Source organism: Phyllobates terribilis, unplaced genomic scaffold (assembly GCF_046119375.1).
Source record: "Phyllobates terribilis strain yellow unplaced genomic scaffold, ASM4611937v1 Scaffold_7__3_contigs__length_470593459, whole genome shotgun sequence".
NCBI classification, from domain to species: Eukaryota; Metazoa; Chordata; class Amphibia; order Anura; family Dendrobatidae; genus Phyllobates; species Phyllobates terribilis.
The window spans coordinates 317,446,709-317,463,678 of NW_027362767.1; the positions used below are offsets into that span (position 1 = coordinate 317,446,709).

At 47.4% G+C, this 16,970-nt stretch overlaps 1 protein-coding gene across 2 annotated transcripts in view; it reads left to right on the forward strand.

The window, feature by feature from the left end:
* The window catches only part of VSIG1 (V-set and immunoglobulin domain containing 1), a 44,461-nt gene that overhangs the window by 14,762 nt on the left and 12,729 nt on the right, over positions 1 to 16,970 (forward strand). For both annotated transcript variants that reach the window (XR_012247466.1, XM_073641110.1), the window contains exons 3-4: positions 15,573 to 15,765; positions 16,199 to 16,348. Coding sequence is in view for 1 of the 2 variants with exons in the window: in XM_073641110.1 (XP_073497211.1) it covers positions 15,573 to 15,765; positions 16,199 to 16,348 (343 nt within the window). In the remaining variant the exon portion in view is untranslated. The remainder of the gene's footprint in view (positions 1 to 15,572; positions 15,766 to 16,198; positions 16,349 to 16,970) is intronic.

The following is a 16,970-nucleotide window of genomic DNA, read 5'->3' on the forward strand; positions in this document are numbered from 1 at the left end:
TAGTTGGACCATCATTTATTTTTCAACAGGATAATGACCCCAAACACACCTCCAGGCTGTGTAAGGGCTATTTGACCAAGAAGGAGAGTGATGGGGTGCTACGCCAGATGACCTGGCCTCCACAGTCACCAGACCTGAACCCAATCGAGATGGTTTGGGGTGAGCTGGACCGCAGAGTGAAGGCAAAAGGGCCAACAAGTGCTAAATGACGCGCCCCTGGGCCTGAGTCGCGCAGCGTTGCGCACGCGGGAGCCTACCCGGAGCCGGATCCGATAGGGGTAGTAGTCTCGTGGCGGTGACCCGGTCCGTGCCCAGGGAGTCAAGCTGAGTGGCAGAGTTTAGCAGAAGATGGTACGGTGTTCGACTACGCCACCCGTTGAATGCGGCTATGAGGCCGCCGCTGCAGGGCAGACCGCTGAGGCCGGTGGTACGATTGTGCAGCGTAGATGGTATAACCCCCAACGGGAGGGGTATGGCCTCAGGGCAGCCGACGTGTTTGAAGGGGGTAGCAGAATAGCATGCAGGTAGCAGGAACCACTCAGAGACGGTGCGGTGTAGTTCAGGGTCTTTACTGATGACAAAGGTAGACCCTCCCGGAGTACTGGCTAGCGATCGGGGCCTGGTCAGTCCGTGAGCAGATGGGATCTCCCCTGGCCAGGCGGAGTTGTAGGCCTCCCCAACTAATTGTACTCTTCTGGCTACCTTGCTAGAGGCGGGTAAAAGTAGCCCACGTCCCTGAGTGTACCGTGTGGTGCTCACCCGTATGGCCGGTGACTCGGGGCCTTCTGGTAGCTTCCGCTCCACGACGGCGGTGCTGGTCCCTTGCGTGTGACCGTGCCTTCGGGTTTCTTGGCCAGAGGACCTGAAATCCCCTGCCGGTCGGTTTCTGCTGCTGGGTAAGGATTAGTCCCCACAGCCTCGGACTCCGGGTCCGGTGAGAACTCTTCAATCAGGGCGAGCTCTACAGCTTCCAGCCCCTGACTCCTTTTAGCACTGCTCCCACTGAGCTCCTGATCTTTCTTTCCTATAGCTGCTCCTCTCCAGACCAGACTATGTCTCTGTCTGGGACTCCTCTTCTCCTCTTTTTTCCTCTAACCCTGCCTCAGCCCCAGTTTTATATAGGGGAAGTTCTTCCCCTCCCAGGACTGGGCAGGAGGTGTGGCATGCATAGGATTCCTGACCAGGAGACCTCCCACCTGCTCTCAGACGTAATATTGCTATTACTGTGGAAACCAGACCCCTGGGGTGCCACATTCCCCCCTAGTGAAATTTAGTACTCCGGGACTAAACATACTTTTGTAAACATAACAAGTTATAAACAGAAACAGTACAATAAAGAAAAACACATTAGGATGGTCACGGCGTGTCCGCAACCGGGTGCAGTTTTTGAAGAAAACAAGGGTGTCCATTCCACCAAAGAACAGGGAGCCGTAACCAGGTAGGGGTCTGTCCTGCCCCGAGTCTTTAACAGTCTTTAGTCCGTTCCTGGGTTACGCTCCAAACATATGTACAAAGGATTCCGGATAATCCATAAACGACACCTATAAAATAACTAGAAATACACAATTATTCACAAGCAACAATAAACAGGTAAATACAAATAAAACAGTTTGAGCACTTTAAATCCTCCAACGTACAGGCAGCTGGCCTCTAGTGACCCTAGTAGACCTACGGAGCTTACTGACTGGTCCTGAGTTACAGGGTGTAGGGGCTGTCAAAGGTAAACTGGGCAGCTGTCTACGAGCTCTTTGGCTCACTAGGGGCACGGCAGGCTCACTATAAGCAGAGGGTTGATCCTCCTGGTCTGCTTGTGTGGGGTCTTCTGCCTCCTGGACCGGCTGCTCTTCCAGCTCTACCTGTTTCTCCGTAGGTACTTGAGATGCTGGTTGGAAGAAGGTGAGGACGGGTACCACAACAGCGCCATTGACTTGAGTCCAAGACCGAGGGAAGTCTCCGAGCACAGTACTGACCATATCTTCCCTTTCCTCTGCGGGTCGAGGGTCTTCCTGTTCTTCTTCAGGGTTCCGTAGCTGTTCGGGACACTTCTTCAGGTGATCTCGGGATACAATGGCTGTGGTTTCTCCTCCATCCTTACTGATTGTGCAGACTTTCGGGTTCTCATGGCTTGAGGGCAGTACGGTGTACGGGTCCTTCTCCCACTGGTCGTCCAACTTGTGGAGCCGTCTCTTCCTCTTCAAGACCTGCTCTCCAGGTACCAGGGGAACAGCGGGAGCATACTGGTTTTAAGTCTTCTCCTGTCTTTCTCTAGCTTGACAGAGACTTCGCTCCATGCTCTCCTGTACTTTCCGGTACTGCTGCTGCCTCTCTGTGTCCCAGTCTGCTTCTGGTGAAGTGTCCTCGGGTGTCAGGACTCCCATATCCAGGTCAACAGGCAGCTTACCAGGTCTTGCTCTCATTAGGTAAGCCGGGGTACAGTTGGTAGAACCTACAGGGATGTGGTTGTATAGGTCCACCAGATCAGGCAGTTTCTCAGGCCACAGACTGCGTTCTTCCAGGGGCAATGTTTTCAAAAGGTCTATCACCACCTGGTTCATTTTCTCGCAGAGTCCATTGGTTTGTGGATGATAGGGTGTTGTTCTTATCTTCCGGCAGCCATACAGAGTGCAGAACTCCTGGAAGACCTCCGCTTCAAAGGCAGGTCCCTGGTCTGTCAGCACCTGCTCTGGGTATCCGTGTGGACGGCAGAAGTGCTGCTGGAAGGCTCTAGCTGCTGTTTGAGCCGTTAAGTCCTTGACGGGGACGACAACCAAGAACCGGGAGTAGTGATCCACGATGGTTAATTAACAGACGTAGCCACTTCTGCTGGGGGTCAGTTTTACATGATCCAAGGCTACCAGTTCCAACGGCTGCTTGGTGACGATGGACTGCAGGGGAGTCTTCTGGCTAGCACGGTCCTTCCTTCTTAGGTTGCATGGGCCACAGTCTCTGCACCACCTCTCGATGGTTCCTCTCATGCCTACCCAATGGAACCGCCCGCGCAGCAGGAACTCCAGCTTCTTCCATCCGAAGTGCCCAGCTCCGTTGTGGTATGCCTCCAGTACCATAGCCGCGTCTCTTCTTGGCACCACTACTTGCCAGATCAGTTCATGCGTCCGGGAGTTAACCATTCTGCGGCACAACTTCCCCTTGTAAAGGAACAGTCGACTCTTCTCAACCCACAGTTGCTTGGCCTCCTCCGGAGCGTCTGGGTCAAGGCGGGCATCTGGCTGAGTCAGCATCTCCTTCACCAGTCAGACGGCGGGGTCACTGTCTTGCGTTTCCGCCCAGTTGTAATGAGGTAAGGGGTTGAACGTAGCAGATTGCTTACCCCTTACACGGTGGGAATACTGGATAGTCCCATGACGGTGGAACGCGGGGAGTTCAACTTCTTCCAGTTCCTCTGGATCTTCCCCTACGTCCGGTAGGTTTGGCATTCTGGACAAGGCATCCGCGTTGGTATTGGAGCGTCCTGCCCGGTATTTGATCGTGAACTCATAGTTGGACAGGCGGGCCATCCATCTCTGCTCCAGGGCACCGAGTCTTGCCGTATCCAGGTGTGTCAACGGGTTGTTATCCGTGTACACGGTGAACCGGGAAGAGGCGAGGTAGTGCCTAAAGCGTTCGGTGACTGCCCACACCACTGCCAGGAACTCTAGCTTGAATGAGCTGTAATTCTCAGGGTTTCTTTCGGTGGGTCGCAGTTTTCGGCTGGCGTAAGCAATTACCCGTTCTTTCCCCTGCTGGATCTGGGACAGTACGGCTCCTAGTCCGACGTTACTTGCGTCGGTGTAGAGGATAAAGGGCTGGCTGTAATCAGGGTACGCCAGGATTTCATCCCCCGTGAGGGCCATCTTCAGCTGGCGGAAGGACTCTTCTTCCAGCTTCTCCCATCTGAAGGGTGGCTTCTGGTTCTTGGCCTTCCTGGACTGGCCTATCAGGAGGTCCTGCATAGGAGCTGCCTTTTTGGTGAAACCAGGAATGAATCTTCGGTAGTAGCCTACCAACCCGAGGAACTGCCGCACTTCCTTTACGCTGGAGGGACTTGGCGATTCCTTAATTGCGGTGATCTTATCAGGGTCGGGAGCCACTCCGTCAGCACTCACCACGTGTCCCAGGTACTGCACCTTTGGTTTCAGGAGGTGACACTTGGAGGGTTTCACCTTTAGGCCGTAGTTTGCCAGGGCTTCGAACACTTCTGCCAGGTGTTTCAGGTGGTCCTCGTAGGTCTTGGAGTAGACGATGACATCGTCCAGGTATAACAGGACCGTCTCGAAGTTTCGGTGTCCCAGACAGCATTCCATCAATCGTTGGAAGGTTCCTGGTGCGTTGCAGAGTCCGAACGGCATGCAGGTAAACTCGCTAAGTCCCATCGGGGTGGTGAATGCGGTCTTCTCCCGGTCCGCCTCTGCTACAGGAACCTGCCAGTACCCGCTAGTGAGATCCAAAGTGGAGAAGAAGTTAGCAGATTTTAAAGCAGCCAAAGACTCCTCTATCCTTGGTAAGGGGTACGCATCTTTGTGTGTGATACGGTTGATTTTCCGGTAATCTACACACATTCTCATGGTGTTGTCCTTCTTTTTAACCAAGACTAGTGGAGCTGCCCAGGGGCTACAGCTATCCCTGATTACTCCAGCCTCCTTCATGTCTCTAAGCATCCCCTTGGCGTGTTGGTAGTGTGCAGGGGGTACGGGTCGGTATCTCTCCTTTATGGGAGGATGGTCTCCCGTGGGGATGTGGTGTTCTACCCCCTTTACTCGCCCGAAGTCTAACGGGTGTTTACTAAACACTCTCTCGTACTCTTGAACCACCCGATAGACTCCCTGTTTCTGGTGTGAGGGAGTGGAGTCAGTTCCCAAATGCAGTTGCTGACACCAGTCCTCCATTGGTTTCTTAGAGCCGTTACCTTCCTCTGGGTGAGATGGAGGCAAGGGTTCCACTGACTGTACAGAATTTTGGTCGATGGTATACAATTTGGCTAGCGTGGCATACCGGGGCAGGTATACTTCCCTCTTCCCGATATTTATTATGCGAACGGGCACCCTCCCATGGCGTACATCAACCACCCCCCGTGCCGTCAAAATGGTGGGCCTACTGTCTGAGTAGACTGGTTCTACCATTGCCTGGTAATCTCTACCTCTCAGACCAATAGCTGCCCGGCACCAAATCATCATTTCACTTTTCGGGGGCATGGCAATAGGGAAAGGGTCACACATTCTCACGCTTCCTATCTCACCACCGGAGAGTTCCACCTGTTGCCGCCGCATCAGTGCCCGGATCTCTTTTTGGAGCACTCGCTGCTGGCCGGAGCTGGCGTTCTTGGCAACCTGCTGTAAAATGAAAATCACCTCTGCAAGACAATTTTCAATCACATTAGTTCCTAGAGTTATCTTTGGGTGACTCTCGCGCTTGTCAATGTCTACAATGATCAGTCCCTGTGCTGCCAGTTCGACTCTACCGATTTTAATGGTCATCTCTTTAAATCAGATCTGTGGCACGGGCTGACCATTGCTGGCAATGATACTCAAGTTGTCGTCAGGGTAGCGGGTTATATCCGAGTCATTCCAGTACTGCTTGAAGAGCACGTACGGGATGGTGGTGACCTGTGACCCGGTGTCAAGTAGGGCACTCATAGGAATGCCATCCAGTACCACAGGCAAGACTGGACGTCCTCCCACGTATTTGTCACGCCAGTTCGATGGGCCTGGTGATCTTATTCCTAGGGGTTGGCCCTCTACCCCAGGTTGTGCCAGTTTAAAGGACAGTACCTTGCCATATGTCCGGGTTGATTGCAGCGGCGGCAGATGGGTTGTCCGTCCTCGTTGTATCGGTCGCTGGGTCTTCCTCTGGCCGGTGGGGTCCTCCTTGGTCGACGCCACGGGATGTCCTCCGGTCCGGATGCCAGCTGGATCTTCCCTGGAGCAGAAACCTGTAAAGACTGCACAGTTCGGGTTAGCGCAGCAACGCTTTTAGCTAGCTCTTGGACCTGATGGTGCAGGTCTGGAGCCGGGTCAGTGTTCAAAGCCTGCGCGTCAGCTCCCACAGGCCCTGCCGACAAGGGCGCCGCCTCCTGGTGGTAAGCGGTAGTAGGGCGCCTGTGGGCCACAACACCACCCGGTGCCGGTTCTCGGAGCACCCGGATGGCTCTGTCCTTGAACTGTGCAAAGTCCAGATGAGGATCCTGTAAGGCCATTGCCCGCAACTGGGTTCGGTGAGCATTGCAATATAGTCCCTCTATAAATTGTTCGGTCAACAGCCTGTCCTCGTTTCCCACGCCGTCAGGGTCGGTCTGCTTAATGGCTCTCAGGGCCTCTTGTAGGTTTAGTGCATAGTCCCTTATATTCTCATGTGCTCGCTGTTTGCACCCGTAGAATCTAAGCTTAATCTCGGCTGAGGTGCGGGTATCAAAGGTGTCCTTCAGCCGGGTTAATATCCCTGCGACAGTCCTCCTCCCAGGTGGCCAGGACTTTACCTCCCTTTGGGCTGCCCCGGTTAGTTGGGCCACCAGGATGCTCACTTTTTGCTCTTCTGTGAGGGGGTACACCTGGAAGAGGCTATCCAGCTTTTCTCTAAAGTCATTCAGGGTATGTGACTCCCCTGAGTACTGGGGTAGCCAGGCTGCCCCCGGGATATAGGGCATTGTGAAAGGCATGACCGCAGCAGCGGCGGCGCTGGCGGTGGCTGTGGCAGTGAAGCTCTCCTCCGTATCCGACATCCTCCTCCCCCCTAGTGGACCGTGGCCTACCTTGCGATGATCCTCTTCCGTAGGCCGCGGTTCCGCAGTGGATCGTCAGGGTTGAGGACCTTTCGTCGCGCTCCTGTGACGTCGGCGTCTGCTGGGCTCCTTCCAGGACCTTACGCAACGTCCTGACGCGAGGCGGGGCTTCAGTTCTCGCGCGCTTTCAGAGTCCACGCCCCTCTTCTTCCCGCGCGGCGTCTTCAAGATGGCGTCCAACGGCGGGAAAACTTCACGGATGGCGGGAAGAAGGCAGAAGATGGCGCCGGATGGCGGGAATCTTCACCACAGGTAAGTTTAACAGTCTTCTTTCAGGCACGCAGTACCCGGTGGTTGCGGGCACGGAATCCTGCCGACTACGCCAAAGTTGACGCGCCCCTGGGCCTGAGTCGCGCAGCGTTGCGCACGCGGGAGCCTACCCGGAGCCGGATCCGATAGGGGTAGTAGTCTCGTGGCGGTGACCCGGTCCGTGCCCAGGGAGTCAAGCTGAGTGGCAGAGTTTAGCAGAAGATGGTACGGTGTTCGACTACGCCACCCGTTGAATGCGGCTATGAGGCCGCCGCTGCAGGGCAGACCGCTGAGGCCGGTGGTACGATTGTGCAGCGTAGATGGTATAACCCCCAACGGGAGGGGTATGGCCTCAGGGCAGCCGACGTGTTTGAAGGGGGTAGCAGAATAGCATGCAGGTAGCAGGAACCACTCAGAGACGGTGCGGTGTAGTTCAGGGTCTTTACTGATGACAAAGGTAGACCCTCCCGGAGTACTGGCTAGCGATCGGGGCCTGGTCAGTCCGTGAGCAGATGGGATCTCCCCTGGCCAGGCGGAGTTGTAGGCCTCCCCAACTAATTGTACTCTTCTGGCTACCTTGCTAGAGGCGGGTAAAAGTAGCCCACGTCCCTGAGTGTACCGTGTGGTGCTCACCCGTATGGCCGGTGACTCGGGGCCTTCTGGTAGCTTCCGCTCCACGACGGCGGTGCTGGTCCCTTGCGTGTGACCGTGCCTTCGGGTTTCTTGGCCAGAGGACCTGAAATCCCCTGCCGGTCGGTTTCTGCTGCTGGGTAAGGATTAGTCCCCACAGCCTCGGACTCCGGGTCCGGTGAGAACTCTTCAATCAGGGCGAGCTCTACAGCTTCCAGCCCCTGACTCCTTTTAGCACTGCTCCCACTGAGCTCCTGATCTTTCTTTCCTATAGCTGCTCCTCTTCAGACCAGACTATGTCTCTGTCTGGGACTCCTCTTCTCCTCTTTTTTCCTCTAACCCTGCCTCAGCCCCAGTTTTATATAGGGGAAGTTCTTCCCCTCCCAGGACTGGGCAGGAGGTGTGGCATGCATAGGATTCCTGACCAGGAGACCTCCCACCTGCTCTCAGACGTAATATTGCTATTACTGTGGAAACCAGACCCCTGGGGTGCCACACTAAGCATCTCTGGGAACTCCTTCAACATTGTTGGAAGACCATTTCCGGTGACTAGCTCTTGAAGCTTATCAAGAGAATGCCAAGAGTGTGCAAAGCAGTCATCAAAGCAAAAGGTTGCTACTTTGAAGAACCTAGAATATAAGACATATTTTCAGTTGTTTCACACTTTTTTGTTAAGTATATAATTCCACATGTGTTAATTCATAGTTTTGATGCCTTCATTGTGAATGCACAATTTTCATAGTCATGAAAATACAGAAAAATCTTTAAATGAGAAGGTGTGTCCAAACTTTTGGTCTGTACTGTACCTTAAAGAAGTCCCCCAGTTCCCCTGATTTTTAAGCTCTTTTCCTTTGTGCCCCGCGTGACTACATGGCAGATATATTCACATTTGTTGCTTTCAAAGTGCAATTTGTGAAATCTCTGCTTGCAGTCCAACTGGGCGTTTCTTCAAAGTCTTCTCCTGTGGCGAGTGCTTTCACCACTGCCTCCCAGATGCTGCCAATCGCAGCCTAGCAGTGACTGATACTACTAGACCGTCAGTACATTGCAATAGGCATGAACATGGTTGGAGGGGTAAAAGTGCATGCCCTCAGGGAGGACTCTGGAGAAACACCCAGATGGACTGCAAGCAGAGATTTTACATACCGCATTTCAAAACCAAATAAATGTGATAATCTCCAACATGGACTGACACAGCACAAAAAAAGGAAAAATGCTGCACAATCAGGGGAGCTCAGGGATTTTTACAAGGTATTTAACTCAAATTTTTTGAGCACATGACACGTTCTCTTTACTGTTGAATCTTCAGGAATACATTGTTTCTCAGCCTCCCAGATTCCCGGTGCCGGGGGGTGGTGTGCTCCTGAAGATTGACAGTTCAGATTAGCAATATGGTTATATCCCTGGTCTAAACTCTACATTCTCCCCTGCTGTTAAAAGAAACAGACTTGCCTCTGCAGCATAGGAGGACTGATGATGGGCAAATCCAGTGATCCGGTCAGTTTGAGAGCCGCACAAGTAGGTTACGAAGAATACAACCAGCTAGCAGCGCGCACTTCTTGCCTAGACTATGAGACTCTATGAGACCACAGGGTGGCCAGTAATCTAGGCAATGTGCTGTACATTACAAAATAAAAAATCCCTCTGTTCTTGGATTTCTAATAAGTGGGAAATTGCAAAGTTGTTTTTTTTTTTTTTTTTTTTTTAACAAACACCTTGCAATTTTATCTATTTAAGAACTTGAGACTACCACTTTAAAGGGAACCTATCAGCAGCTTCATGCCGCCTAAACCAAAACAGCATGAAATTCCAACAGATCCCTCTTTACTAAGAGCTATGTGTTACTCTCAACTGCTAAACTGGCAACTCTCTTATTATTTGGGTATATGGACAGACTTGTCAATCAATTCAACTGAGGAGGAAGAGGAGGGAAGCAAAAGGCGACATTTCTCCTCGTGCCCGGACTCTTCTCGCTGTGTTGGGCTTCATTTTAAAATCATGTTTGATATTTTCTTATGAGGAAAAAAAACAAATCTCTCAGTAATGAGCGACCCTGTCTTTATTTAAATGATGACAGGTTCCTTTTAATTGACTGACCCCGAGTCATATTTTGATCTTTTTCTTCAAGTTAATTGCAGTGACAGCTTCTTTTAATGATACATTGTGAAGTTTTTAACAAAACAATTTTATTTTAATTTTTCTATCAAAATAGATTGATCCAGTATAAGAGGTTACCAAAGTCAAACTGGTCTCATTATACTGTAAAGTCTATTTTAAAGTGAATGTTGGGGTGCTGGTACTGGATTATCTGTGTCTCGTGTGTAACAGTTGGGTGGGGTTCAGCTCTTAGGACTTTGGACCTTGATATTAATCATATTCTGTTTGATTCCGCTTTGTGTCATATTCCATATTGACTTAGTAGTATCAACACCCAGGAGTAATCCATTTACCATAGTAGAATTAAAGGGTAATATTTTACAAATCATCATACACCAATAATCTAGTCTTGAGATTTATTCACACTTTATGAACAAACCAACAAGTTTTCAAGGAACTTGGTGTGTTCATGAAAAGGATTGGCTGTGTTTCTACAAGTTGAATAATTCTTTAAAAAAGCAGTTTCTATAGTATACTTTGCACTTTCCATCCTGACAATATTGAAAGGATACCTGAAACACCCGGCACTGACTGACAGCTCAGTCTCAACAGTGCATCAGTGCAAAGCCAGCTGTCAGTCATTGTTGGGCGTGCTGACAGCCGCAGATCTCAGTGTTGTGAGCGCGGACTGTAATTGCTCCGTGCACGCCTGAATGACTGAAAGCCAGAGGCTCCAGGGAGAAATAAAATAGATTTTCTCCCAGGCATCACACTTTCAATACTGCGGCCGAGCACCTTCACAGCACTATTAACCTGTAGATCAAACCTATATCTACAGGATAAGGGATCGATTCATCAAACCTATTATGACCATATTCTGGCGTAAAAAGCTTTGAAAAGTCGTATAATTTTGGTGCAACTGGCGACATTTGGCATTCTCACTCCATTTTTTCCGAACTTCGTCAAAATGGCGTGGCGACCGGCGCTCATCAAATTCATGATGAGCGGTGGTGTTCGCTGTGCCACAAATCTTATTTCAGCAGGGACTGTAGTAGGATTTGTGGCCAGGCGCGCACAGAGTTGTACACCACTTTCCCGATGCCTCTTCATGAATCAGGAGCGTCTGACTCCAGCGCACCTCCTAATCAAGACCAGCATGAGAAACGCTGGTCTTGATGTATCGGGCCCTAATAGCCTTAGCGGACATTACAGGTTCCCTTTAAAAACTAAAAATAATAATTTAAAGTGTTGCCTCATTTTCCTATCTTCAGTACACTACAGATTTAACAACTCCTCCGTTCTTCTGAATGGAAGGATTCTTGATAAGAGGTAAATTAAAAAGTTTATTTATTATATAGGGACAACTCCCTTTAACGTCACTATTTAGTTTTTTCTAAATTAGCGAGTATTACATTTAAATTTCAAATTAAATTTCAACTAACTTAAAAAAATATTACAGCAGATAACGCATTGCTTTACCAGCACCCTTCATTCATGTGAGCCGCTAATCTTCTGGTATCTATAGGAGGTGGACAGTCTTGGTTAAGTTCTTAGATAATTTCTGCTCCACAACAGTATTCCCCGTGCTACAAATTGAAGAACAGATCAGTGAATCAGTGTGTAAATCTGGCGTATGGGAGAGATGCACGGGGAAGGTGCAGCATGAGATACCAGGTAAGCTGAGACTCGTCTCCATCCATGCCAAAGTTATGTCAAAATCACCTACTAACACATTGTATGAAAAAGACTAATGTACATCATTTGTAATGTGTATTATCACCTGATTTTGACATTTAGTGACCAATACCCCATAATTAAGTGTCCAGCAAAATACTATTCACATACAGTATATCCCTCCTTTATTCAAAGGGACATAATTCAAGCTTGTAGACTGTTTATTTCTTTTTATTAATTTATTTTCCGGTTACCTCCCACACTCCAGAGATATACTGATAGGGAATGTAGATTATGAGCCCCAATGGGGACAGTGGATTTAATGTCTGTAAAGCGCTGTGGAATTAATGGTGTTATATAAGTGAGTAAAATAAATAATGTAATTTTAAATCTTAATTTATCAGAAAAGCCCCCTAAAGCTTTGTACTACTGAAAACATCTTACATGTACTGTAAAGAGGACTCTCCAAAGTCTTACTATGCCTAAGGGCTCATTCAGACATCCAATTTTCATGTACGAGTGCTATCCATGGTTTTTATATACGAGTGCTATCCGGATCAAAATCAACAATGCAAGTCAATATGTCTGTGAAAAAATCGGATGACGTCTGAGTGCGGTCTAATTTTCACAGATTGTCAGAATGTAGAAGGTGAATAAAAAATTTTTTTGAGAAAAACGGATGATACTTGGACCACACTGCGACACTCAAACTTTGATTAAAGCGAATCTGATGAATCAGCTTGTTTTTCTCAGACGTGGAAAAATCGGATGTGTCAATGAGCCCTAGAAATGTCAGACAGTTTGAAAGCCATACAGTATGACTTAATTTTCCCACTTCATAACCTTGAAGAAGAAACTTGTTAATTAAAGTTGAACACAGACTTTAAGGCCATTATTTCTTAAAAATGGGATAGATGGTGATAAATAAATGACACAAAGAAGTCCATGCTGCCTAATATAATTTTTCCCATTTGAAGGACAAACCAAGGGTCATGTTATTGTGTGAGAAATTCAGTCTTCATGGTCTGACAGAACTGTAAGACTTACTTGTTGGCTTTGTATCGTCCTGACCCATCTATCCTTTCGCCTTCTTCTTATTCTCCTGATTCCTGTGATCATTGAGATCTGAGCAAATGCAATCGTGAAGGAAAACCCTTCATGGAACAACCTCTACATTTATCCTAGTTCTCTCTCTTTTAAGAGCCTGGATAAGTATCACACCAAACTAAGAGCTGACTTTCTAGTAAAAACGTAACTTATTTTTCTTATTTCTTCTTCTTCTTTTTTTTTTTTACTGCTATCCTTCCTAAAACAAAGGCAGTGATTGGCTGCAGTGGTCACATGACTGATGGACGGGATAGTATCATCACTGAAAGATCGACAGCTCTGAACCAAGGGGGCATTCAAGGGGCAATTAATATTTTTTCTTATTAAAAAAAAAAAGAAGTAAAACCCCTTTAACCATTGGGATTCTAAAATGAGAGGTGACCCCCAGAATACAACTCTCAACAATATGGATGATGGTGTAGACCAAACCAAAGCCAAACCAGCAGATCCAGAAGATCTTTCTATATTAAACAATGTCAAATTCATTGTAATGCCCAACCATAAACTTCTTCCATGAATTTAGAAAGATTATTCTCCACCTCTGAGGAGGTCATAAATTCTGCTCATCATTTACCCAACCAAAATCTATTGGATCTATGGTGAAAATAGATCTTAGAAAATGCAGCACTGGGGCATGGGTACCCAGTCTCACCCATGACATACATCTCCTTTTTAAATGTTTAAAATGGTGTTGAGGTGAAATGTTCAGTAGGAGTGCTGAATATATTGCCCATGAACATAATTTTTCACCTTGTTGAAAATGGCAGGTAAACCTTATATGCTGGATGAGACTGAGCTATCTGTGCCTGAATGTTGTAGCTTAGGTTTTTTTTTCATACAGTAGATTTAAGGAAATTTTCCAGGACTTATACATAAATGAACTATCCTTAGGATTGGTCACCATCACCAATATATAAGTGTAGTGGCCACTCTCAGGTACTGCAGCTCAGCTCCCATTCACTTCAATGGGACCTGAGCTGTAGTACCTAACAACGGCCACTACACGGTATGTGGAGCCACATGGATGTACACTAAAAGCTAAAAATAGCTGATCGGTGGGTGAGCTGAGTGTTGGACCCCCGGCCCATCTGATATTGATGACCCCTTCGAAGGATAGGTCATAATTACCAAAGTAGTTGAAAACCAATTGATTTGTGAATATTGACTTTTAAAGTGCTAAAAGCACTAAAGGCTTAAAACTTGGAAAGGGTAACAGGTATGAATTGGATTTGATTTTGATTTGTGTGGGTCTGATTGTTGCAAGGTATTGTTTTGTATGTGGCTCGAAAAACTGCAGCATAAACTGAATGTGTGAATCTAGCCCATTCCCTTTCATTCTGATTGTAAGCGGTCATGCAGATGACCGTATAATCTGACGAGCCCTACCCGTCGTTTTGACGGATAGCACTCGTCCCCATGTTATTCTATGGGGCTGTACACATGTCCAATTTTTGCCTTGGTCCAATTTGCCTCTGAAAATCGGATGGCACTCGGCCATTCAAGTCTATGGGTCCGTGGAAAAAAAATCAGATGGCACTCAGATGATATCTGAATGCAGTCCGATTTTCACGGACTGACATTATAGAGAATGTGGAAAAACGTTTTCTTTTTTACCTCTTCACCTCTTCGAAAATCGGATCACACTGATCAGGCTCTGATCCAACGCTGATAAGAGTCTGATCAGAGTGTGATTCACATAATCGGACAGATTTTCCCGGATGTGAAGAAAACGGTCGTCTGCACCTGCCCTAATTAAAGTAATATCAAAAATACCAATTACAAAGGAACTGAAAAATATTTTTTTTATATAGTGTAAAAATATATTTGTGTCTGTATGAGAATATATACAGCATGGTGGTACAATTAGCCTTCAGCTTATGCCTGCAGATCAGGCTGAACACCCCAGCTCATACCTGGGAGCAGAGAAAGGGCAAAAAGTATTGTCCGTAATGGAAATACATATTTCTTAATTCCTGCCGTATTTATCTCACTAGGCAATGATACATATACGTCTTTCACAGAATGTACCAGTCCAGCTGACATGTAGTGACATTTCAGCATTGACTTTCCTAAGCTGCGTACCTTTCATACATTTACTTTCAAGCATAAGGCTGTGTTCACACGATGCGTATTTCATGCGTTTCCGCGGCGTTTTTGCAGTTGCGTAAACGCCGCGGAAACGCATGAAAAACGCATGGTAGAAGGGAAGCAATGTTCCCCAATGGAAATCCGCATGTGCTGTGCCCATGATGCGGATTTTTCCGCAGCGTTAACGCTGCGGTCAAAAATCCGCAGCATGTCAATTAATTTTGCGGAAACGCGGCGATTTCGCCGCCATTGACTTGCATTAGAACGCGCCAATTCCGCAAGACAGCATTTGTACTTGCGTAATTGGTGCGTTCTAATGTGCGGATGGTACCCGGGTGTGGAGGAGAGGAGAGTCTCATCCACACCCAGGTACCATTAAAAAAGCTGTAAAAAGAAGAATAAAATAAAAAATAAATGTATTCTTACCATCTGTCGGCCCGCGCAGCGCTCCCGCTTGGTTCCCGGCACTTGCAGTGAGTTGTAGGACCTGCGGTGACGTCAGAGTCATGTGACGGGTCACGTGACGCTGACGTCGGCAGGTCTTTCAATTCAAAGTTGCCGGCAGCCGGGAGAACGGAGTGAGCAGGACAGCGCGGGCCATCAGAGGTAAGTATATACACTCTCTCGGTTCACACTGTATAAATCCATGCTGTTTGCATGGATTTATATAGTGTGACCTAGTTATCAAGCACTTTCCAGGTGATGCTAAAATCGCCTGGAAAGCGCTTGTCAATCTGCATGCGGAAACGCATGTGAATCTGCATGTGGATCCGCATGTATTCTGCAGGAAAAACGCATGCACAATCTGCATGCGTTTTTTCTGCCAGGGAGATGCAGAAATGATGCAGAAATTTTCTGCTTCATTTCTGCATCGTGTGCACATACCCTTACATGTCGTTTGAGCTTTGGTGTTTGGTATATAGTAATGATTTGCTATTTCTGTCCTGTTTTCTAGGTATATGCTATCCAAAATGGGCAAGTGTACTCAATGGGAAGGTTTCAAAACAGGGTGACAGGTTCCAATACCACCGGGAACGCTACAATAATTATTTCCAACATGCAGCCGGAAGATACCGGAGTCTACAAGTGTGACGTGACCAACTTTCCAGAACCCGATGGTCAAGGTCAAGTTCAGCTGATTGTACAGGGTATTTACATCCTAGTAATCTATTTTAATTGGGAGAGATACTGTCCCTTCTGTAGCACATTGGGATATAACCTGTGGGCAATGTACAGATATTCTGTAGGTTGCACAGACTGTGAGAGTTGGGGCCATTTCTGGACCTGAGCTGTTTATATGCAGTGATCGCCTTATCATTGGGCTTGAATAAAGAGAGAACTTTTTTTTATTTTTCGTAAAAAAAACAAAAACAAAACACACAACCATGGTAAAAAAAAAAAAAATCCCCAGGTTAGAATATTAGAGTATTTAGTGTTTATTAGTATATTTAATATTTTGTTCAATAGCTTCATGTCAGATCTAAAAGACTGTGTGTGAACATGGATGAATAAATCACGATCCCCCTTGATTTTACAGAATGCCACTTTTACTTTGTTAAGTTGTCCGAATTTATTTTACAGTGGCTCCATCAACTCCACATTGCAGTATTCAAGGCAACATAGTGACTGGGCACGCCGTAAGGCTGGCATGTCTTTCTGAGCAAGGGATGCCTCGCCCAGTCTACACCTGGAATAGAGTTGTGAATGGAAATCTAAAGCCGGTTATTGGAGGTAAGTAAAATTACAGGGCGGTGGAAAATCTGACCGAAGAATGGAATGGAGAAGAGATTAGCAGGAAAGCTGAGAGGTATTCTCAAACTTTGTGAAACTTTCTTCACAACAATTATAATTATACAATTACTATACACAGAGGGTGAAATAAGTGTTGAACACGTCTCCAATTTAGTATATATATTTCTAAAAGTGCTATTGACTTGAAATTCTCACCAGATGTCGGTAACAACCCATCCAATCCACACAGGCCGAGAAATCATCCATAGATGTCCATAAATTATGTGTAATAATGAGAAATAACACAGGGAAAAAGTATTGAACACGCTCACTGAAATTTATTTAATACTTTGCACTAAAGCCTTTGTTGGTGATGACATCTTCAAGACGCCTCCTGTATGGAGAAACTAGTCACAGGCATTGCTCAGGTGGGATTTTGGCCCATTCTTCCACACAAACACTCTTCACATCCTGAAGGACCTGTGGGCTCCTTCTATGAACTCTGATCTTTAGTTCCTTCCATATTTCTGGCATAGGGAGCGGCAGAGCGCATCATGAATTAGACGAGCTGTGGTGTACCGCCCCTGCCTCACTCTGTCCCACCCCAGCTCCACCTATTTTG